This window comes from Parasteatoda tepidariorum, chromosome 10, assembly GCF_043381705.1.
Source record: "Parasteatoda tepidariorum isolate YZ-2023 chromosome 10, CAS_Ptep_4.0, whole genome shotgun sequence".
Classification (NCBI taxonomy): Eukaryota; Metazoa; Arthropoda; class Arachnida; order Araneae; family Theridiidae; genus Parasteatoda; species Parasteatoda tepidariorum.
In genome coordinates this window covers 28875520-28901524 of record NC_092213.1, presented here as the reverse complement: position 1 = coordinate 28901524, position 26005 = coordinate 28875520, and the positions used below count along the sequence as shown (strand labels likewise).

Genomic DNA, 26005 nt, shown 5'->3' with positions numbered 1-26005 from the left:
GTAAATTTATTAAATAAATAATAAAATTAAAACTATTTTGCAGAAATGAAACGTCTCGTGTAACTTAAATAAAAAATAATAAAAGTATAATTATTTTACAGAAATTAAAACTCTCGTGCAATTTTAATAAAAAATAATAACAGTATAATTATTATAAAGAAATGAAACCTCTCGTTTAACTTTGATAAAAAAATAAATAAAAGTACAATTATTTTATTATTTTGCAGAAATGAAACCTCTCGTGCAATTTTAATAAGAAAATAATAACAGTATATAATTATTATAAAGAAATGAAACCTCTCGTTTAACTTTGATAAAAAAAATAATAAAAGTACAATTATTTTATTATTTTGCCGAAATGAAACCTCTCGTGCATTTTTAATAAGAAATAAGAACAGTATAATTATTATAAAAAAATGAAACCTCTCGTTTAACTTTGATAAAAAAAAATAATTAAAGTATAATTATTTTATTATTTTTTAGAAATGAAACCTCTCGAGTAACTTTAAACTTTTATCAAAATGATAAAAAAGTTCAAGAGCTTATATACAGTCAAAAGTATGAACTTAGAGCAGCTATGACAAAACCTGATGGTAAGTATCTCAGATCTCATATATTAATTTGTATTTCGTAAAAATGAAAGATAAAATGCTCCTACAATGCAATACTGAATAAAATATTCTCTTGTTTTTCAGATATTCACAAATTAAAAGTGAGGTCATGTCTTAGCTTCGCTCCTAATAATACAGAAGTGCAACTAATTGACTCCAATGGGTAAGCATTTTTAATTATTATTTTAAAAGAAAACCTTGTATAAATGCAGTTTTTTATCAATGACCTATGAGAATTTTGTAAATGACTATTTTAACACCAGTTTCTTTCAAATTTATTTTCTTTTAATTTCAATTTAAAATGCCAGAGGGTGAAGTCGGTAAAGGCGTCACTCAAACAGCTGGGTGTCATGAGTTCGCTCCTGGCAACTATGAGCAACAGAGTGCACGTTAAATCTGCTTCGGCGAAATTCACCTCATTGATTGCGGTGTGGAAGTTTGGAGAGATGGTTAACTAAGATACTGTCCAAGTCATCTGACCTAGGTCCAAAAAACGTGATATTCCTATCATGGCCGCAAAAAGCCGTCCAGCAGTGAATATCCGTCCAGCAGTGAACTGATAGACACGGTTCCCATAAGAACACCGAAGTTAAGCATCGCTGGCTGCGGTCAGTGTGTGACCGCTTTCATCAGCCTGACTAAGGACTGAGGATGCGCGGTATCGGTCCTCGACGAGGACTTGAACGAGAAGTTCTCGTTTAACTGTTCTACCTTAAAGTGCTTGACTTCGCGCGCAGGTCGTTTTTCTACCTCACTGTGTCTTTCGCTTCATTCTGTGTTTCAAGATTCAAGGTGCTCATTACAGAATCAAGCAATCGTATTTGAATATCAAGAGGATTCTATGCAAATAAACAAAAAGGTCGAAACGCAACAGTGTAAACTCAGTTGATTAATTCTGTAAGTGCGGCGCTGCATAAGTGATTTATAGATCGTTACTCGATTTTTAAACTGTTCCATTACATGGACAGATTTGTACAAAAATTTCCCTAATGAAAAACAAGGGAAATTTATACTGGTACGCAACCAGATTGTGTCGTATATGTATAAACTTAGTTATTTAATCAATTAACTGTTCCACTATATGAGTAAATTTGCACAAAATGTCCTTACCAAGCAGTTTATCCATTGAGTACCATAATGCTAGTAAGCAATCACGTTGTATAGTATTCCGAACTAATATTCGGCTCCACAGCTAAATATAAAATTCAAATAAATTTCATAATATATAAAAAATGATTTAACATTGTATAAAATTTAGTGAATTGGGTATACTATAGCCTATGTCACAGGTTGTGTTATTCCTACTAAATTTAACCCATGAACGGCATTTTCTGCGAGCCTAACTGCAAGCCACAAATAAACAAACGAAGTGTTTGATCGTTTAAATAGCTGCTCGCCAGATTTTATTGCATTATAAAGAAAAGTAATTGATATTCGATTTTTGATTAATAATTGATTTATGTGGATAGTGGCATNATTTTGCAGAAATGAAACGTCTCGTGTAACTTAAATAAAAAATAATAAAAGTCTAATTATTTTACAGAAATGAAAACTCTCCTGCAATTTTAATAAGAAAATAATAACAGTATATAATTATTATAAAGAAATGAAACCTCTCGTTTAACTTTGATAAAAAAAATAATAAAAGTACAATTATTTTATTATTTTGCCGAAATGAAACCTCTCGTGCATTTTTAATAAGAAATAAGAACAGTATAATTATTATAAAAAAATGAAACCTCTCGTTTAACTTTGATAAAAAATAATAATTAAAGTACAATTATTTTATTATTTTTTAGAAATGAAACCTCTCGAGTAACTTTAAACTTTTATCAAAATGATAAAAAAGTTCAAGAGCTTATATACAGTCAAAAGTATGAACTTAGAGCAGCTATGACAAAACCTGATGGTAAGTATCTCAGATCTCATATATTAATTTGTATTTCGTAAAAATGAAAGATAAAATGCTCCTACAATGCAATACTGAATAAAATATTCTCTTGTTTTTCAGATATTCACAAATTAAAAGTGAGGTCATGTCTTAGCTTTGCTCCTAATAATACAGAAGTGCAACTAATTGACTCCAATGGGTAAAAATTTTTAATTATTATTTTAAAAGAAAACCTTGTATAAATGCAATTTTTCATCAACGACAAATGAGATTTTCGTTAATGATTTTTTTAGCACCTTGCTTCTTTTAAATGCTTACAAATTTATTTCCTTTTAATTTCAATTTAAAATACTTGTGGGCGCAGTCGGTAAAGGCGTCACTCAAATAGCTGGGAGTCATGAGTTCGATCCTGGCAACCGACGTATATCAGCAACAAAGTGCACGTTAAATCTGTTTCGGCGGAAATTCACCTCGTTGATTGCGGTGTGGAAGTTTGGAGAGATGGTCAGCTACTGTCCAAGTTCTCTGACTGAGGTCCAAAACACGTGGCATTCCTACTATGGAAGTAAAAAGATCAAGTCCGTCCCGAAGTGGACTGATCGTAAAGACGCGATTCCCAGTAGAACACCGAAGTCAAGCATCACTGGCTGCTGTCAGTGCAAGGGTAAGTGACAACTTTCATCAGCCTTACTTAAGGACCGAGGGTGAGAGGTATCGGTTCTCGTTAAACTGTTCTATTGTAAAGTGCTCGACTTCGCACGCAGGTCGTCGGGCTACCGAAGCAGAAGATCAAAATTACGATGGCATGTCTCGGGATCATCCTCAGGAATGTTTCCCAGACCGTCGCCAATAGACCATTAAGCAGCCCTAGTGCGACGTAAATAAGGTACCTACCTATCTACAAAAGATGAAGTCTCGAAAACGTCCGACATCTTTAATTCTTATTTCCAAACTTTTCTTGCCTATTTAGTTCCTCTGTCCCATTGAGAAACTATTTTAACCATTTGTAGTTCATTCTGTGTTTTTCCACATTTAAGGTGCTTCATTATATAATCGAGCAATCATATTTGAATAACAAGAGGATTCTACGCCGATAAACAAACAGATCGAAACGTGCCAGTGTAAACTCAGTTAATTAATTTTATAACTGCAGAGCTACATAGGTGATTTATAGATCCAGTTACTCGATTTTTAATCTGTTCAGGGTTGCCACAGTAAAAAATTAACAAAAATAGTTGCTTTTAGTAGCCTCAAGCATGAAAATAGTTGCCTAAAACTATAAAAATAGTTGCCTGAACAGGAGCAAAAATTTATCAAAAATAGTAGTCAAATAATTAAAATTGTAGCTTAATTGTCAAATACTATGATAAGGACTGGTTGATGACAGAAATTTTAAATCGTGATACATCGTCCGTTAGACATCGCGATTTAGCATATGCTCAGAAATTATCTATGGGAAATCAATCAAAAATAAATAAAAAGGAATAAATCTATTACAAAAGAAAATATTGATTCTAAACATATTCTACTATAATATCAATATCATTGCTTAATTTTTTCAATTAAAATAATAAAGAAGTCAAAGTAAAAGCAAACCCAAGATTTATCGGTTTAAAAATAATAATACTGTAACAAAATACTTTACATACGTGCATTAAAATTAAAAGAAAAAAAACGAAAGTAGAAAACAAACCAAAGAAATGTTCACTTTAGAAAAAAAATTATTTTTTTAAAATTATTTGTTGGAAAAAAAACATGCTTTTGAAACATCATTAGACCCTCTTTTATTCAATTATTTAAAATAATATAAAGTATTAACTAATGGTCAAATTCTGTATTGAATAAATGTAAAAATATTTTTACTTATTTATTATTATTTTCGTTTTTGAAAATAAAATTGACTAAAAATTTATTTCTTTAAAAATGACACTGACTGTCTAACAAATTATAAAACAAACAAGTATTGAAAGAATTTTAATAAAATTAAAAAAAAAATACTTTAAGTACTAATGTTAAATTATTAAAAAGCGTCCAAACATTACTAAGCTCTTTATTTAATTTTTTTTAAAAATTTTGTTTTTTAACTAATAGCCAAATTTTTTTAAAACTTTGTTTTCAGTTTCTCAAAAATAAAAGCAAATTAAATAAAAGTAAGCTTTATTTTAATTTTTTTATAAATAAAAATAACTGAACATTTATTGGGTTAAAAATAATCAAATTATTATGCTTACCTACATTAAATAAATTTGAAAAAAAACTAACTTTTTATAACAAAATTAAGTACAAAATACCCCTATTAAATTGTATCACTTAAAATGAAAAATAATAATTGAAAAAAACCAATACAGAAACTTTTTTAATTTATAGTTTCTTTTCATTGATCAGAACGAAAGTTTAAGATAACAGCGATTGTGCAGCAATCACAAAGTAACAGTAGGTCTACGAAAAATAAGTATAAGTAGAAAAATAACTTCGCTAAGAGTAAAAAAGTCTCCCAATAGTCGCCTAAGGCCGAAAATAGTAGCAAATAGTCGCCTGTGGCAACCCTGACTGTTCCATTACAAGGGCAGATTTGTACAAAAATTTCGCCATTGAAAAACAAGGGAATTTAATACTGCTAAGCAACCAGATTGTGTCGTACATGTATAAACTTAGTTATTTAATCAATTAATTGTTCTACTACATGAGTAAATTTGTACAAAAATCTCCTTACCAAGCAGTTTATCCATTGAGTACCATAATGCTAGTAAGCGATCACGTTATGTGGTATTCCGAACTAATATTCGGCCCCACAGTTAAATATAAAATTCAAATAAATTTCATATTAACATATAAAAAATGATTTAACATTGCATAAAATTTTGTGAATCATAAAAATTAAATGTACGCATTGTTTTTCATCCTGCTGAAAAAATATCTGAAGTAAGTTAAAAGTGCAAATAAAAACAGAACAAAATCTATGGATCCTGATGAAAATATTGTTTAATTTTTGTTCACGATAATTTAGGCGCTACAAATTACATTAAGATATGAAAAACTGCATAATCGCCGAATATCCGTATAATTTTTATTTTTAATCCAGAATCGCGAAATTGGATGTTTAAAATCGCGTGATTACGAATCGCGATGTACGATTTTTGAGTCACGTGAAAACAAATTGCCAAGTGTAACTTTTAAATTAGGTAGATAAGAAAATCGATGTTTGATATTCAAAACACGTGAATAAGAATCGTGATATTAGAGGATTCTGGCGCAGTTTCAAATATTCAAAATGGTGAAAATCAGCAAAACTAAAAAAAAATCAATTGGCAAATTTCTGCCTATTGACATAAGACTCACGTGTATCTAAGCGTCTCGTTAGCGGGAATTAACGAAACTTTCACAATTTGAATTTTAGATCGAGGTATTGAGTGAAAATTTCATCGGATTATAAGATTTTGATTAGCTAAAGTTCGAGAAACAATAGTCTTGAGAAACGTGGAATTCCGCGATATTCCTAGAAAAATCATATGCCCTGATCCCAATTTCTAGACCCGGAAGGATAATATGAAAAACCCGGAATTTCGAGATCACCCCTGATAAATATGGGTCATGCAATATTTCCACACACCTTTAATTTGTAATAAAAAAAAGGTAAATCACAATTAATTGACATGAATATTTTCAATTTTAGTTGCCCTCTTACAAATTTCTTGTCTCCATTCCATTACAATGAAACAAGCCATTCTGCAACTTCTGAGCTCTCTCATACATTCAAATTCCCAGATAGTAACAGAGTGCACGTGCAGTGCGATGTTGTTCTCTGTAGGGGTCCTTGTGAACAGGTTTGTTATATTTCATTGTGCAAATATTTTTTCATTAATATGTAACGTAACAGTATGTGTTCTCAGTAAAATGCAAAAACTTTTTCTAAGGATGTAAATAGATTTTTCTCACATTTGTAGTGCTCTTTTTTTTCCTTATACTTTTTAAAATAGCTGATTTTGCAGTGTATTAGAACAGATATTACGTGCAACTCGAAAATTCGTCGATCAGGTTAAGAGGATGCTATACAGCTCATTTACGTATATTAATTTCATTATTTAAAATATTAATATTTAAGTATAGAAATTAATTAATTAAAATTTTAAATTATCTATTGATTTAATAGATAACAGGATGCGTAGCCAAATTTTTCAACAAAAAATAAACACCTTTAAAGCACTTTTCAAACACTCAAAAATTATTTTTAAGCACTTTGAAAAATATCATAATTAGACAGGGTTGGCAAGTTTTTGACAATTGATGGTTTTATTTACAGTGACGAAGACGATGGCGCGTAACAAACGAGGAAATTAACAAGAGAAATTAAATTTTCCATCACTAATAGAGACAAAAAATTGACAATGTTTAGTTGGTCCCCGTAATCAGCAAAAATTCGAGAGATTTTTCGATTCTATTACAGAGGGTGGAAAATGAAGTTTGAAATTGAGAATCTGTTGCAAAATGCAGCAGGGTTGCACATGAGAGTCAAAAATCCTTACCACTGAATCCAGCTCAGTATACGCAAGTGCGGACCAGCAAGTATTTCATCAAACATGTAAAATAAATTGTGCTCGAAATAGATTGGGGTAGAATTAATTTTCTATAATTTGTGGTGAAAATCAACACGGTAAAGAAAAATATTACATTTCGGAAAAGGGAAAATTAAGCACTTTTTAAAAACATCCATGGAAAAAAGCACCTTTAAGGGCTTTTAAAAAAACGAAAATAAGCATCTTTAAGCACTTTTTTAAAAACGCTACGCACCCTGGATAATTTAAAATTTTAAGAACAGAAAAAAAAGTGAATTAAGGTAAGCAATGAAGTTTCAAATGTTTTCAAAACATCAAAATGCAAACAGATTTGCAAAATTAGTTAGGATTATACGGTGGAGAAGTTATTTCGTGATAATTTGCTTGCATTTCGATATTTTGAAAACCTTTTTCAGCGCTTGAAACTTCATTGTTTATTCTAACGTTACCTGAACTCACTTTTCTCCAAGTTTTAGAAGTTGGTTAAATAGAATTAACCATAAAGAAATTTTTCCCGTGGTATAGCGCCTTCTTTAAAGAAAAAAAGGGCTAAGAATTTCGAAGAGACTCACATTAGATTATGGCCAAATTCAACCTGTTGTGCTTATGAATTCTAAAACTGCAAAATAAAAAAGCACTTGGATTAGTAAATAAGTCTGTAGTGAAATTTCACTTTTAAAATGTATTCTCAATTTCCAGTAGAATAAAAGAAAATGTACTTTAAATAATTAAATATTAACGCATGCAGTTAAAAGTAGAACAATTGTAACTCTGGTAGCAGAATTAACGGAGTAAATCCGTATAATAATCCTTCATAATCATAAATCAAAATTTATGATTATGAAGGATAATATGGGGATTCCTTCATAATAAGGATAATATTACAAAGGAAGGCTTCATAAATCCAAATTTGTAAGCAATTTTGACGTAGTCAGTGATTATTCTAGTGAAAATTCAGCGTAATCTAACATAGTGCAAAATTTTAAAATATAAGGTCCTTATACATAAAAACTTAGTCGTTTAAATTCAAGTTGAATTTAATACATTTAGGGATGTTCTCTCAATTGAGCTTTTTAAATTTTATTAGAAATATGTTTAGAAAAATTAGTCTCGGAATTTTTGTTTACTTTTCAAAAATAAAGATTATTTAGACTAAAAACAATCAGCAGGTGTGGCAATAAGTTGCACTGTCCACATGCTGAAGGTTTTTTGCTTGTAAGATTGTCACAAGTGTAAATGTTCTAAACGGTTCTTCATAACATAATATTTTAAAACAACAAGTTTAACTTTATATCTTGTGTTTACAGCCCGCCTGTAGAGGACCCAATGACCCTGTACCAAGGGCATTACCACGAGTGAGAAATGGAACTGATGACGGACAACTTATGGCATCTACCTCAGTTTACGTACTGGAGCCAGGAGATCCAATTTGTAAGTTATTACTTTACTCCTCTTACACTATCATGACAGATCATCAGGTATAATTTGAAATGAATCATTAAACTAGCTGCAACACTAAAATATTGATTAGATATTGATTAGAAATATTGATTAGAAATATTGATTCCTTTTCTGGACAAGGCATGCATGTTCTTTCATTCCCTGTACTGCCTGTCTTTACTGTGGGAGCAACGTCGCAATATTCTGACCTAATTCCCCTGAGTTGACGAAATGTCAATCCAGATTATCATTTGAAAAAAAAGGTTTCATTTTCATACAGGTTTTAGTACAGGTTCAGTACCTAGTTCAGGAAATATTAGAAGAATTCCTAATTGTCTCTAAATTTTGGGGGAAATAGAGTTGGTCTAGGAAAAAGTATAATAGTATTTATAATATATATTACCTCAAATTTTGCAAATGTATCATCCACTTTAAACTGAAAACATTCCCAGTATCTCATAAACTATCAGGCCATACTTTGTACACAGCTCTGGTATGCTTTTCACAATAATAAACTTCAAATGAGACTCTTTACTAACAAAATTATTCTACTTCAACTAATACTACAACCTAATTTTATTCACTTTATCTTCATAGAATCTGCATGGATTGTTAACATTGTTTCACAAAATAAGGAATTGAAATTAATATGAATGCTTTGTAATGAATAATGTAAATTGTATTTTTTCTTACAATTTTTCAGTAGTCCCTGTTTATCTCGCTCTAGTTTACTTCAAAACAGTTTGCATTAAAGAATTCCCAGAAATGATCTAACAATAAGTGGAGTTAATAAAATGATTATCAATGAAATGTTTGCCACAGTATTGAATCATACCAGTATATTTTTATATAAGATGTTTTCACAGAAATCAATTACAGATCTAAATTAAGCCCAACGATATATTAGCGAATGACAGACTGATTTATACCCTAGTAAAATTTCAGAAACGTTACATTTCACGAACTGCTTGGGCAAATGAGTTGCTCACAACACTGAGGAGGGAGCAGTGGGTTCTGAGTTTGATCCTGGCAGCTAACTAAACTGGCATGTATACACAATAAGGCAAAAGCCCTCGCATTGATTGTGGTGTAGAAGTTTGGAAAGAGAAGTACCAGCTCTCGCACTGAATAGGATAAAAATTAGTTTGCATTCCTACTAAGGCCATTAAAAGGCAGAGACCTGATTAGTTGGGCAAGGTGCTCATATGGTGTAAGGGCTACATTTCATTATACAGTAGGAATGTTTTGAAAATGAATTGAAAAAGATTAAGTTCCTGTTAAAAATGTTTTTCATTAAATTAAAAATGTTTTTTCCATTTTCAGAATATTCTAAAAAATGTATTCTTTTACCAAAAAGCATTTTTAAGGATATCCGAAATATTTCAAAATACCTTATTATTATAATTATGAAATACTATTGTCTCATTGTTATTTTTCCATTAAAATCAAAACAAATAATATTTTTAATAGCTTGTATAACTTTCAATACAAAAGATTAATTAAAATAAAATTTTCTAAAGCTAAAAAAAGTTATAAAAAGTAAAGCTAAAGTTATTATAAAAAAATTAAAGTGTAAATTACTAAAAAAATTTTTTTGTTAGAAATGTATTAAAAATGGCTTATAATTATTGCACACTTAAGAGAAAATATTCATGCTTCAAAAATAATTTTGAGAATTTATCCTTTTTTTCACATAGTTAATAATGTGCAAATACAGAACTAATAGTTCTGATACAATCAAAAAAGTTTGTAAACATTTCAAAATTATTTTCTAATAATAAAAGTAGCCCTACCAAATTGATAGTAAATAGTTTGTCAATATTACTTTTTTCCCATCTTATTTTCAATAATGCTATGCCTTAACAGTGAAAATGCAAAAGAAATATGTAATGTAACTAAAGTACCTCAAATCTGGATTACAGAAATTAATGACTGTAAATTAATGGTAAACTAACATTTTAAGCATATCAATTGACTCAAATGTTTAAAAATAATTATGTTATTAAGTAAAAATAGTGATTTAGTGATTAAATCTTTATTCCAGTTAGATACTAAATTACACCAGTTTTATTGCGAATTACATTGTTATTTTGAAAACAAATCTAAAATCTGGAATATTCATTTCAGATTTAACACGGTATTTTTACTAAGAAGAATGCTACTTATAGACTAAGAGCAATTTTATATTTTTTTGTACTTTGTGTTTCAGTGGCAGAATCTCTAGAAACGTGTACAGAATGGCGTTTCCCCTGGCTGATAGGTCTGTGTATCTGCCTGGCCATTTTGCTTCTTGTGATGTTAATAGTCAATATTTTCCTCTGCTCATCACTTACTTGTACATGTACAAAAACAGAGGTAAGCTCATTTAACATTTGTTCGCATTTACTTTATTTTTTCTTCAGTAAATACAGATTAATTGTATATTTTGCTGATAATGAATGACTTTACTACAGGGTTGGATAAAAAAATGATGGAAACACTTCGGTACTCCGCATTTTTTTAAATTTTTCAAGAAATACATATACTACATCTTAATTTTTAAAATAATTGTCTATGAAATTTCTCATAAATATCAATACAGTTTTCAAAGGTTTGAAGGACCAGCAATAAAAAAATAATGCTTTAGAACACCTTATGCCATAAAATATAGCAATAAGCTTGTAACTTGCATATTCTGCTTTGGTTATAATATGCAATAACGACATAAAATTTTGTAAACCTAGCTTAAGTATTCATGAAGATATGGACATTTTTATAAGAACATAAATTTTTTTGCCCCTACCTTTCCTTAATTATAACTTCAAAAATATTCAGTAAAATTAAATAGAATATTTTAGTTATTTAAAAGAATATTTGAGTTATTAGAATTATTTTTAAAAAAATTGAGGAAAATTAAACGATTTCTTTCATAATTTTCGATACTAGATTACGATAAAATTTAACTATCCTATTTTTTGTTTACCTCATTTAGAATGTTATGTGGAATTTTGTCCCGTAATTGCAGACATAAGAAAACCATACGTTTGCTTACTTGATCCTCTTCTTAGTGTTAAAGTCCATCTTCTCCATTTTAATATCTACATTGAAAAAATATTATTAGAATCAAAATTACATATTAGGCTCCTCAAATACAATCAGTAATAAGCCATATAAATAAAATAGGTAAATTTTTGGTGATTTTTTGCTAACAACCCAACAAAAAGGATTTCTAGTGATTTAGAAATTACATTAGTGTATTAGAATTATAAAGTTGTTGGAATTGAAAGTGCTATAATGAAATAATACATCAGCTGCACATTCGAACAGAAAATATCAAAACAATTGAGACTGAAACTAAATTTGAGTGTGCTAATCTTACATTTTTATAATATTTTTAATTTCCATTTCAGGTTGTTGATAAAGAACCTTCAGAAATGGATGATTACGATCCTTACAGAGTGGGTTGGGTGTCAGGTTCCCACTACGGCTCTCGCAGTTCTCTTCACAAGCCCGGCTACCTGTCGGGAGGTTCGACTCTTAACTCCACTGCTAGATCAGTGAGCAATGCTAGTGACCATTATGCCATTGTCCATTCAAGACCGAGCAGTAGGTACTCCCAACACTCCAGTAAAGAACCTTTGCACAAAAGTTCTGGTGGTTCCATTTTATCAAACGGTCATCACAATCATTACAACTCTAGAATCTAGATCATCAGGGTTGTCAAATCCAAATAATACTTTTATTACAAACTTATACCTCAAGTGATTTATTTACCTGGAACTGATTCATGCACGTGACTAGTTCAGGCATATAATGATGAAAAATTAGTAAAAGTCAACTTGAGTTTTGCGAGAGATGATAGCAATTCATCAATATCATGGAGATGTGTGCATGGTTGATAATGTGCTTCAAGTGTGTGAGCAGCTTATTTTTAATGTTTTGAGCCTCGCATTAATAAAGAAGCACAAGAAATATTTAAAAATATTGTATAATCTGATAATTGCATGTTTGATGGAGTTTTCTTTAACATTATTATTCAAAAATTATAATTAAATTGCTTTTTTTTTTAAATTTAATTCTACACTGCACAGTGATGTATGATATCAGTTTTGCATTGAATTTTCTGCAAAATTACCTTTTAAAGCTAGGGGTAATTACTGTGACGTAAAGCGAATTCTAAATATGAATATAACAAACACATAGGCTTTTTGAAAAACATTCAGAAGGAAGGGTAGTGAAAAATCTAAATTGATATTGCCCACCATCTTTTTCTTTTGCCTGTATATAAATAAGATTTCTATGAAGCCACTACTAATTTTCTGTATATCAAGAAAGTTTACAAAATTTCTAACAAATAAATTAATCTTGTGGATACTAAAATGACACTGATAATAAAGATACAGACAGGGTGTTTGTTGTTCAGACGCTTTCACAGTACAGTAGCTGAACACTAAACATCCCTGATAATAGTTCGTTATGATTGGTTGAGATAACGAATACCTAATGTCATTTTGAGATTCATCTAGCTGACTTTTTTTAATAGGAGGTTTTTACAAATTAACTATTATCAGATAATTCGAAATTTTGAAGCTCTTTTCTAACGGAAAGCACCGAGCAAGTTCTTCGTCTCGGAAGATGCTGGAAGTGTTTCTAATTTAACGCTATCCCAGTGGGCACCGTGAACATACATTATGAAATCAAGCAACATTACCTGTGCCATACTGCCACAGACACATTCATAGGGTGGGCCACATTTACACAGAAAGATACATAGATGTCCTGCACTAGATTCAAACCCGCAACTATTGGCTCTGCAGGCAGGCATGTTGACCACTCGATCGTTTGGCCACTGAAATTTAGAAGGGATCTCTTACATTTTTAAATAGTATATCATAGTAAAAAAGAGGGCAGAAATCTTATAAGTTAGGTTTTCCAAATCTTATAAGTTAGGTTTTCCCATACCTCCTGGTGAATCTTTGCCAAAAATCTAAAACTTTTCATAAAAATCTTAATTTTAGAACACAGATTAAAATATAAAATTACCTGAGAAAAATTTTTTAATAATCCGATAATATTCATGCAGTGTAGAGTTAAAATATTAATAATGAAAAACAATCAGACATTTAGATTTTTTCCTACAGTAAAATTATATAGTTATTTTAATGAATTTTACATTTTTAGAAAGTGTAGAGCATGACAAAACTAGCTTAATTTCATTTAAAATAAAGTGATAGTTAAAAAACGAAATTTTTTTTTCTCTAGTTCTATGAAAAGATCAGATTTATACAAAGTAGCTAAACGGGTTAATGTAACAAAACAATGCTATTGGCACTCACAACTACAGAGCTTATTGTAATTTAATAAAAAAAAAAAGAAATTCAGTTCACATTTTTCATGCATTTTGTTTTTTATGCACATTTCATCCATTCTTAACAAGGTTAACATTTATTGACATGTGTTTAGGCATCTTGTCAGATGAAATATGTAATTTATTTATTTTAGTACAGGGTATTTTAAAAAAGAAATTAAAATCAATTTGAGTGGTAAGATAAGATTATTTATTAACAAATTTGATAGAAAATTTACGACTTGTTAGTCTAACAATTTGATATTTTAAATAAACCAATATTTTTGAAATTGAAACATTCAATGTAAATATAGATACACAAAAATTCAGATTTCAATAGACTTTCCAACAAATTAAATTCAACAATATAAAAAGTGCATAAACAGGTAAAGCTTAAAAGCTGCAAAATAAGTTTGTCTTTTCATTTTAATAAATTGTTCCATATTCATATACAACTAGAACAATTTTACATGCATAATAATAAGCTTATATAAATTTGTCTACAGCCCTTGAATTAAAGTGATGCTTATGATTATAATCATAATTGCAAAAGGAATTTAATACCCTTAGAATGTTAAAAATACTGTAAAAGATCTGCACAAAATCTAATGTATGTCGATACTCGTTAAACAATTTAACTTTTTATAAACAGCGATGAATTTAAACATTTTATTGTGCACACTACTTAATTACAAAATATCTAATGATACTTTGAAGAAGTGATGTATTATTTGAATACCCTGTACAGTGTTCAAAATTAGTTGCCATTGTAAAACATTTTATGTTTGTTAAAATGTTCCCTGTAAATCTGAATAATGTTTTGTTTTTTATATCTTAGGAATAGAAATGAGAATTTTTTCTCATTAAACTACAGAAAGATTAACATTGTTATTTATATAATAATTTACAATTTCATCATAATCATTGTTTGTAAAATACACTTTTAACAAGCATTCATCGCCATAACCTGGGTTTTTATCTACCTAAAAATGTGACAGGAACAATGTTCCATAATTATGTAAATATGTTATTTTTGTTAGGATAAATAAAGTAAATTTTTTCTAATTTCTTGTCTGTTTTTTTATTAATTTTCATGTAAGATCTAAACTACATCCAAGGGAAGCATGAAAAAGTCTGTATGAAAAGTAACATTGTTAAAGTGCTAAAAAAAGCACTTTGAATGGGTTCTCAACTAAGTATAAAACTTCTTTTCTAACTCTAAAATACCAACAGATATTTTTATTTCAATCATTAATTAAAGAGCTTATTCCAAAGCCATTTTAAGGGATTTGAGTAAAAAGAATTTCAGAATGAATTCATACATGAGGAAATCTGCTTTCAACTGAAAACCTTTACTTGACAGAATAAATAAATGTTTTATGCATTTAAATGATCATGACTTGATCTCAAAACTAGGAATTTTAATATACATTAAACATTTCATATTAACATTTCGAATTTTATATTAAACAATAAAATTCTCTGACCAGCAATAATAGTTAATTTTATGACAAATAATTTTCTGTGCGTTCAACATATCAGTAACCAGTATCCTTGGTTAAGATTTGTTAGGTAGCCTCTAAAATTACCGTTAGTGAAAAATGCGGAATTAGATAGCCTATTGTGATACGAATAAACACTACAAACAGTTTTTTTTTATAATTAAAAGCTGATTATTCTAAATTAATTTAAAAAGAGCATTTTCAGAACTAAAATATATGATAAGGAAAAATTGATGGTTTAATTTATAATATTTATAAAAAGTAAGAACCCTTAAAAAAATGTATACAAAATTTTTAAGAAGCAAATTTAAACATTACAAAATTCTCCAACACTATAATTTTTTTTATAACAAACATTATTAGATTAGTAATTTCAATTCAGAACAAACAAAAAAACAAATTTTTCCTATCATTATTTGCATGATTGAGGTCTTTAAACATTTTGAAAGCTCGGTACATTGAACAATCAAAGATTATTATGATATTGGCAAATTGCAATTGTACAAAAAGAAAAAAATACTATATGTCTTTAATCATAGTTTATTAAAATTTTATTTTGTGTTTACTTAAGTCAGTATACAACTCATTTTTTAGCAAGAAGGAAAGTTGATTAAGTTGAGTGAAATGACTTTTAGATGTTGATTGCTCAACTTAATATCTATTTGTGAAAATCTCAGAAAATTAATTTAATATGGAATCTCGCTAAAATTTTCAAAAGTTGGAAATAACATAACGAAATAACTTTTCTTATAAAGCAGAAAGTAAAAAGTTTTTCGAGTTATTTATATCAAATTTTGATTTAAAATACACATTAAACAATAGAGTGTGAGTTTTTTCTAACTTTAAGCTAAAGGTTTTCACACATCAAAATACTAATCGTTCTTAAGTTATTCAATGAGGATAACTTTTGGCATGGGCTCAATGCTTGATGGTTTAAAATGCACTTTATTAACAAAAATATTCAACCAAAAGCAGTGTAAATTATTAACTGAATCTATTTTAAATAAACTATGACAAATAAGTTGGATTTAACATTTTCGAATACATTATTTTGAATGAGAAAATAAAAGCATGTCTATGATAATGTTAGTGTTAAATAAAAATTTTAACTGTAAAAAAAAAAAAAAGACCTTACCACAATGGTTTTGTTTAAATCCACATCTACGATGAAGCACGATTACTTTAGATCTGGTCAACTTGTGAAACTTTGCATAATGTAGACAGGTAAATCAATGCTTCATAACTTTCAAAACTCAGCAGCGCGACAGCCCTAGAGGGCCAAGGCCTACTGTGCCCATCTAAGTTTTCTTGACCTTGGGCTCTGGGGTGCAGAAGCAGATGTTCCAGTCAGGTGGTCAGCCGAACGCGGAACCCCCAGTGTTTAGTTCCCAAGCATGCTTGGTACTCATTTATCGACCCACTGAAGGGATGAAAGGCTAAGTCAACCTTGCCTGGCCCGAAGATCGAACCAGGGACCTGTGGCACGACAGCGCAAAGCGCCACCGGGCGTCCAATAACGTTCAAAGTATCACTAAATTTACAAGGAAAAGCTGCAAAAAAATATTTTTTATTAATTTGTGGATTTCAAAAAAATTGCTTATATTTCAAACTAATAAAAATCGAGGGTGTAATTTTTTTGAAAAACATGTTTGGGTGCAGAAATGCCACTTGTGCTAGCGTCATGAAAACCGGATCAATGAATACAATTTAATATCAGTAAAAATTATCTCTACTGATATAATACTGAGTATAAACAAATTTACCAATTGTGAATGATAGAACTATTTTAAATAAATACACAATTATCTTTTTGGTTAAAGTTTGTATTTGAATTTATAACAAAAAAAATGTGTTATCTTTATAAGATAAGAAGAGGTTTATTTGTTTGAGATGCTTAGTTTCAATGAGGTTGTAGACTTTTTTCAGCTATCGTCAAAAAGAGCTCTCTAAGTAAAAGGCTTGCACAAATATTTTGAATACATTTAATTTACTTTTTTTTTGCTAATATTTTTGTTTTGATATTATTTTGTGTTTCCTTATTTAACCTTAACCGCATTTGGAGCAGAGGTGTGCCTAGTCACTGGGAGAGGTATTGATGGTCACCCTTAAAGCTTTTCTTCAACACGTTTTCGTTTATGGAAAAGATTTGGTGCCTCTAAAAAGTGGTCGAAAATCGAGGAAGTCACTACATAGAGATGGTCTTTTCTCATAGTTTTAATGTACTTAGAAGCTAAAAAAGAACCAGAGAAAAAAAACAAAATATTGTACCTATGTAAATAATTTCCATTTAAATATAATACTTCATCTATTTAAAATAATTAAAAATAAAAGTTTGCTTCCCGTTAATATAATAAGCAAAATGAATGCACTTTAAAAGATAAATCAAAGAAACATGTTCCCCATTTATTACATCCTATAAAAGAGAAAGCAAGGACTGAAAAAGCAAATTATAAAAGTTAAGCTGGAATATAATAATCTAACCGAAAATAGTTAAAAGACATACAGCTGTTTCAGTATGATTAAAATATCATACTCAGTACCAAAACAGAATGAAAAGAAACACATGATTCTTCAATATTTAATTTCATGTTGCTATGATGATATTTGCTTAAAAGTACTGATACAGCTGTATATCTTTTAGTTATTTCTCTTTATGCTTATAATATCCTTCTCTGTGTTATTATAAAAAAATTATTAAAATTGAGAATTAGTTAAATATTAGAATAAATTTAATTTTACCAGTTGCTTTGATTAAAAAAGCGATTTCTGAATTGTGCCATTAAAATAAATATAATGCAGGATGAAACCCTTTAGGTGTAACATTTAGGTAGACATACTTTGTATAAAACAAATAAGGTTAGATTTAGGAAAGAGTACTTAGATTGTAGAAATACGACAGGAATTGTTTAAACATGTAAATCATAAGGAAATTGACCATGTTTAAAAATTAGTGGAAGTAACATTAACATTGAGTCACCACCAATTATTTGAACTTTAAATAAAAGAAGACAGGGTGCGCAGTCAAATCTTTCAACAAAAAATAAGCACCTTTTAAGTACTATTTAAGCACTCAAAAATATTTTTAAGCACTCTATACATTGGCAAGACTTTACGTGATCATGAAAAAAATAGCTAGTTTCTGACAGAGAACTCTTTTCTTGAATTATATTGGTGGAAAATGAAGCTTGAAATTTAGAATATCTTGCAAAATGCAGCAGAGTTGCACATGAGAGTGCAATAATCTCACCGAACCCAGCTCAGTAGACGGACTCCCAAGTATTTCATCAAACATGTAAAATGATTGGCACTTTTATAAGCTATGGACCAATTGTACGCCAAAATCGATTGTGGTTGAATGAATTGTGAAAATGTTGGATAGAACAATGTAAAAAGCACGCTTTTGCATAATATGTGGCGAAAATCAACATAGTAAAGAAAAAAAATCTCATTTTTGATGTTGTTGTTGCTAATTTACGTCGCACTAGACTGCGCAATGGGCTATTGGCGACGGTCTGGGAAACATCCCTGAGGATGATCCGAAGACATGCCATCACAATTTTGATCCTCTGCAGAGGGGATGACACCACTGTTTCGGTAGCCCGATGACCTGCATGCGAAGTCGAGCACTTTACGGTAGAACAGTTTAACGAGGTCCAATACCGCACACCCTCGGTTCCTACGCAGACTGATCCAAGTGGTCACCCACCCGCACACTGACTGCAGCCAGTGATGCTTAACTTCGGTGATCTGCTGGGAACCGTGTCTTAACGATCAGTTCACTGTGGGACATCATTTTTGAAAAGGAAAATTAAGTACTTTTTAAAAACACCCAATGAAAAAAAGCACCTTTAAGGGCTTTTAAAAAACAAAAATCGAAATAAGCACCTTTAAGTACTTTTTTAAAAACGCTATGCACCATGGAAGAATACGATCTGGAACTGAACAGGAGGCTCTTGCTTAGCAGAGGATACTAAAGTTTTATTGATAATAGCTGAAATCCTTTTATCGACACTACACTTCTTTAAGTTTGGCAGAGAATTATATAGTTTCATGGTGAGAGAGCATAACGCTCATGGCCAGTCCCTGTTGCTTAACAGCAACCTTCGATCGGTGGAGAAACTTTTTCTTTTCAAAAGAGGCATCCTCTGCATCGATGTGAAAATAAACAGCATGATACAATTCTGGGAGTAATTCAAGGTGACGCTTTGAGTCTAGATTTTAAGAATATTAGTTACCCAATGTCACATATATATTACAAACTATTTAAATTTAGGTGTATACTAAACACTGTATTATGACATTAATTTAGAGTGACACAACAAAATCCCTGGAATGTTTATTTAGCACAATATTCACAACTATAAAAATAAATGATTGATAAAGACAAATACTACAACTTCTTTATAACTATAAATAATTAAATGATAAAATTATAAAATATAGCTCTTTCTAAAAAAATATCACATTCAGAAATTAATATAAGGAAATGAAATATTGACTCAGCCAGTAACAGCTGCAACCCACCAATAAACATTTATCTTCACTGACCAATATCAAATACAGGGTAAAATAATCATTTCGGTTAAATTAATGTTAAAAACTGATTGCTGTTAGCATAAAGTTTTTTTCTTTTCAAATCAGAAACAAAAAAAAATAATATGTAAAACATCAATTGTAATTGTACGTTAAATATTTCTATCTAAGTTATACACTACTTGGCAAATAAACACACATTCTGTTCTCTTAATTAGCAGAAGAGCTTAAAAATAATTTGGGATTTTACAAATGAAGATAATTTAACTTAACATTTAATTTAGCTACATATTAGTTAAAAAATGCTCATTTTATGCTCATACAGATTATTTGAAATCTAAACATATTGAAAGGTATGTTACTTTACTCATGGCTACATAACCTTTATAAAATAAGATGTGAAAATTTGATCCAAGTAAGGCTTAACATAAAAAAAATAATTGCAGAACAGTTTAAAAATATGGTACTTGGGATTTCAAAAATTAAGATAATTTAATTTAACAATTAATTTAGCTATATATTAGTTGGAAAATGTAAAGTTTATGCTGAAACAGATTAATAGAAATTTTAACAATTGAAAGATACTTAACTCATGGTTACATAACTTTTATAAATAAGTTATGAAAATTTTTATCCAAGTAAGACTTAGTGTAATGAGAATTTTTAATATATGTTACAAATTGCCAAGTTTCTTAAGAGAATTATATAAACATATACACAATATATTTTTATCTGTTCTGTTTAATTCTGATAAATGGATGAAATAAAAATTGAAAAACACAAAAATTTTAGTGTTATTATATAAATGTTAAAACTTAAGGATGCAAGAACGTTAATATAAAAACATCAAATTTAGTAAATACAACAAGGTTTATATAAAGAAAGTTGATTTTAGAAGAAAAACATGCAACAAGGTAAAAGCAAAAATATTGGAACTAAGCAATACAACATGATTACTATAAATAAGTAAAACTCAAAATTACAACAAAAACATTAAAAAAAAATTAAAATTTTGAAACAAGGAAGATAATAATGACATTTATAACAAATGAATAAAAATGAAAATTATTCAGGCATTAAGAACAATAATGTGATTTTTTTTTCTCTTTTTTTTCTACAATGAGTTTGCACAACATGTTGCACAGCATTTGAATCAGTTTAACACATTTTTCAATACCATACAGTAGGCAAGTTGTCATCTTAACTTAAGTTTTGTTCTCATTTCTCATGCATGGCTTGAATCTCAACTGATTTGAAATTTTTTCAAGGTCATACCAGAGTCACATTTTTAGAGTATATTGAAGATGATAATGAGATCTACTTCCTCCACATAATTAAATCACCTTCATCTGTTCAGATTATTAAACACAAGATTTTGTTGAATGGACGGGCACATTTGATCCATTACTGAAAAAAGTAATAATTAGAAAATGCCAGGGTAATCTAATGATGAGCTTTAAAGTAATTAGTTGCTTTTTTTCTCTTTATTCTTAACATCTAATTCCAAGAAATAGCACAAGGAAATGATATATACATATATACATATATAAAATAAACAGCATGATACAATTCTGGGAGTAATTCAAGGTGACGCTTGGAGTCTAGATTTTAAGAATATTGGTTACCCAATGTCACATATATATTACAAACTATTTAAATTTAGGTGTATACTAAACACTGTATNGACGCCCGGTGGCTGAGCGGTAGCGCTTCGCGCTGTCGTGCCACAGGTCCTTGGTTCGATCCTTGGGCCGGGCAAGGCCGACTCAGCCTTTCATCCCTTCAGTGGGTCGATAAAATGAGTACCAAGCATGCTTGGGAACTAACACTGGGGGTTCCGCGTTCGGCTGACCACCTGACCGGAACATATGCTCCTGCACCCCAGAGCCCAAGGTCAAGAAAACTGAGATGGGCACAGTCGGCCTTGGCCCTCTTAATGGGCTGTCGCGCCACTGAGTTAGTTAGTTTTATATATATATATATATATATAATTAAAAATTAGAGCAAAACATTTTTAATAAGGAGCATTAATAATTTTATTTTAAAAGATTATTAAATTAACTAATAATAAGATTATTAAGTAATTAATTAATTTCAAACATCATCGGTCAAAAACTTATACATTTCATTCCTAGACTTTTTATGGTATGTCTTCCAATGTTAAAAGCTATAAACAAATCAAATAATATAAGTACCAAGTTTAGCAATACGTTTTTCATAGGGGTTAGTCCATATTATTAGAGTCGATTACGTACATATATCATGTAAAAATCCTCAATACCACAATTATTTTACCAAAATTCGATATAGTTATAGAACTAATTAATTGTGTACCCATATTTTTAATTTATGAAAATTAATATTTCTTTTTTTAACAAAAATATTCCACGGTTTTCAATTTTGTCAGCTATTTTGAACAAATACTGACCAGTTAATAAAAAGTAGACATGCAACGAATTTTTTTCCATCTATTAATACTCTACATGATAATTGCTTCATTACTTTAAAAATTATATTAAAAAGCAGCAATAAAGTTTATATTCATATTTTTAAAATTGAATATAAATGGGACGAGAAATTCTCCTTTTAAGTAGCATCCAAGCTTGAAAGACAATTTTATTAATCCTTCATAACAGCATAAGAAATATTGCTCGACATAAATAAATATCTATGAACATATTTTATATTATTAATAATGCATAATATATTTTGTTAAAAATTATTAAGGCTGTAACGAATAGTGATTTGGCTGAATAACTGAATATTCGACCAAAAAGTTCAGTATAAATTAATAAAGTTTCAATTCTTCAAACTTTGCTTTTCAATTTGTTTTTCAGAATATAAAATAACAGGTTTTAGAACTTAACACATGCATGTAAAAACAATTTCTACTAATGTATATGTATAGTAAAGAATAAGATTTTAGATCATTCTTCCTTAAATCTACACAAATCCCTCACTCCAAACAAAGAAAACTTTGTCAAAATATACCTTGCCAAATATTTGCCCAACCAAATATTTGACAAAAGGGCTAAATACTGAATAGTGACCAAATATTTGTTACATTTCTAAAAGTTATTAGCTAAAATTTTCAAGCAAACAATTCAATTAACCCAACCAAGTAATGCAATAAAATCTACAGGAGATTTTAACCTCCATATCCATCTTTTATATACAAATACAAATCGAGAAAATAATTCCAAACAAAGAAAACTTTGTCAAAATATACATTGCCAAATATTTGCCCAACCAAATATTTGACAAAAGGGCTAAATACTGAATAGTGACCAAATATTTGTTACATTTCTAAAAGTTATTAGCTAAAATTTCCAAGCAAATAATTCAATTAACCCAACCAAGCAATGCAATAAAATCTACAGGAGATTTTAACCTCCATATCCATGTTTTAACTTCAAATCGAGAAAATAATTCTAATGTTAAAACATTAAGCTTTTTTTTAAAATAATTATTAAGTTATGGCTAAGATTAGAGCACTATTAAATTACTAAGAATGAATTTCAAGAATCTAATAGGAAAATATTTAAGAGAGTTGCATTGTAACTTTCAAATAATAACAATTAATAATGATAGTATTAATAAAACACAATACCTTGCACAAATAATAATGAAAACTTTACAATAAATTAGCTTACATAGCCGAATTGTTCACAATAAAAGGTTCCGTTTTTATTAGTATGGATAGACCATCAGATGTAGAAGTTGATGCAGAATTATGTGGCACAGTTTCGCTAAGGAAATATAAGTTGCTTTGAGTTGGGTTGATCTGCAAATATATACATTTTAGTCAATAAAACAACATGATTCATAAAATCAACGATATGAATGATATTACAATAAAAAAGTAACTACATTTATTTTAAATATAAAGAAAAATTATAGAACTTATTTAACAATGTTTAAATGAGAGAGATATTTGATTCTACATCATGCAAACTGAACTTCAGTCTAACTTTAGAGATAAAGAATGACAGAGAAATCAAAAATATTTTATTACATGTGTAACCGAATATTAGAATTAAGTAAAATTCAATTAATACTCAAATTAATGAAACATAGATTTGATAAATTATTATTATTTTTTCATAACTGTTGCTGAACAGCCGACTGTATTTTGAGGTTATGACAACCAACATTCAACTCCTTGGCCTTATAATTTTGAACCCAATCCAGTAGACAGAGGAATCCTGGATCAAGCATTGGGAGAAATTTACCTTCGTAGAAAAGTCCTAGGTCCTGAGGACTAGTAGTTTCCAAAGTCTAAAAGAATTTCTCAGATACTTAATCATTGTTGTTGTTTCTAATGCCACTAGCCACACGGGCTAGCCTGTTGGTGAAACCGATTCAAGCAGATTTAAGTCAGAGTGTGCGTTTCTTATTTTTCAGTGGCGCCATCTATGGCCAAGAATTCGATTTCTGCCACATCATACGTCGCACCCGTTTATAGGACGGACCCATTCATACAACCAGTCATTCACCCACAGATCGTAATTTTGACTGAATCAGAGAACGATCTATCTCCAATCCAGTACCCCCAGAGTTTTGATTTGTTATGGGAACATGAAGGACTTTTGCGACTCGACAGATTTAACGTGCATCAGTCACTTTACTATATGGGGAGTCTTCGGCCGGCGGGGTTCGAACCCACGAACTCTCAGACATGGGCCCAGCGCCCTACTGACCAGGCTATCCCGGTCCTCAGATATTTAATGAACTAAGGTAACAAAATGGCAGATTCCCTAATAATATAAGCTGTTACACATTTAACAAATAATGCAGCATATTTAAAAATTTTAATGCACACAGACTTCGTAAAATTTTCAGAGACTACCTAATACCCAGAAAAAATATCACTACACCTCTGAATATAAATTAAAAATATATTGACCTGTAAGGAGTCATTTATTGAGTCACTCCAGAGATCTCTGTTCTGCTTTCTTTCTGTTCTGCTGAAAGTTCTTTGTTTTCTTCCATGAGCATGTTTAAGTGTAGTTCCTTGAAGAGTATAACCTTGTGCAGACAACTGGTGATTGCTAGAATAGATTTTAAAAAATAAAATAACTATAGTATTCAAAATTTTGTCAAAAGTCACTAGATATTCTGAAAATTCTAAAAATTCAGCAAATTCCTAACCGTCACTGTGTACAGGGCTTGAAAAGTCTCAAAATCTTTACACGTCCAGTCAGACACGCAAACAAAATCCATCTTTTTCACTGTCATGGTCACTTTTTATGTTAACTATCATTGAGATTGTGGATACCAATGATGCAAAGTGACTATACATGGATCAGTGTGATCTCAATGGAGTGCAATCTCTACAAGTTGGCTATGTTTAACAGTGGGGACTAAAGTCAAAGGCATCACCATGGAAATGATCAGCAACGCTGAATACAACAGCAAATGTGACAGTCATGTGGAATTTAGTCATGGCAAACAAGGACCTTTGGCTAAGCCTTATATGCCAAGATAAATCAGAATTCTGTGGGTGATACATTCTATCTTTAAGGCTGTTTTTTGAAGGCTCCGTCGTAGTTGGAAATGATGTTTTTTTTATGAATAATATGTTAGTTTTATAACTGTTATGAGTTTGCAACTGTTACTCATGACTGTAAGGTCAAGTTTAGCCTATCTAACGCCAGCGCAGTCTATGTTTATTTTAAAAATGGTCCACAACATCAATATATATCAAAAGCGACAGTTTTGAAGAAATGAAAAAAATTTTTGTCTAATTTTTTGTCTAATTTTTTAATATTTAAAAACTTACTCCAATGCTGCAGTACCAGGGCTCATAAAAATTTGCAAAAACTGGGAATATGGCAGTGATTTTGATAACTTTCATCTAGGTGGAAAAAGGTCGCCAAATTGACGATTTTTAAAAAAGTTTAACAACTTTTAAAATATTTAAGTTATTGGTCTGTTCTAAAGCCCAGAAAATTCTTTATGGCAAGATTATATATATAGTTTAAAATTACCGCATTGCTTCAAGTGTTCACTTAAACTATGGCTTTTTTGTTTACCTTGGCGACAGAGTTCGAAAAACAACGTTAACAGAATTAAATGCAATAGGTTTGCAGGTTAAGAATCAACATTCCTACAAAATGGCACCCCAAATCCTTCAAGACATCTCAGCC

At 29.9% G+C, this 26005-nt stretch overlaps 1 protein-coding gene and 1 non-coding gene across 5 annotated transcripts in view; one reads left to right on the top strand and one right to left on the bottom strand.

The window, feature by feature from the left end:
- Positions 1-14886, top strand: part of LOC107437618 (uncharacterized) — a 164395-nt gene extending 149509 nt beyond the window's left edge. For both annotated transcript variants that reach the window (XM_043044137.2, XM_043044136.2), the window contains exons 5-10: positions 484-593; positions 696-774; positions 6176-6326; positions 8363-8486; positions 10705-10850; positions 11885-14886. In XM_043044137.2, the coding sequence (XP_042900071.1) occupies positions 484-593; positions 696-774; positions 6176-6326; positions 8363-8486; positions 10705-10850; positions 11885-12181 (907 nt within the window). In that variant the 3' untranslated portion in view covers positions 12182-14886. The remainder of the gene's footprint in view (positions 1-483; positions 594-695; positions 775-6175; positions 6327-8362; positions 8487-10704; positions 10851-11884) is intronic.
- A 4760-nt stretch (positions 14887-19646) lies between these two features.
- LOC107437611 (uncharacterized) overlaps positions 19647-26005 on the bottom strand; it is a 12837-nt gene continuing 6478 nt past the window's right edge. For 2 of the 3 annotated variants that reach the window (XR_006225356.2, XR_006225355.2), the window contains 3 exons: positions 24763-24983; positions 23510-23640; positions 19647-21263 (listed from right to left, as the gene is read on the bottom strand). This is a non-coding gene — a transcript (uncharacterized protein). Of the gene's footprint in view, positions 21264-23466; positions 23641-24762; positions 24984-26005 lie in introns of all 3 variants that reach the window. The other variant, XR_011637892.1, reaches the window with a different exon arrangement.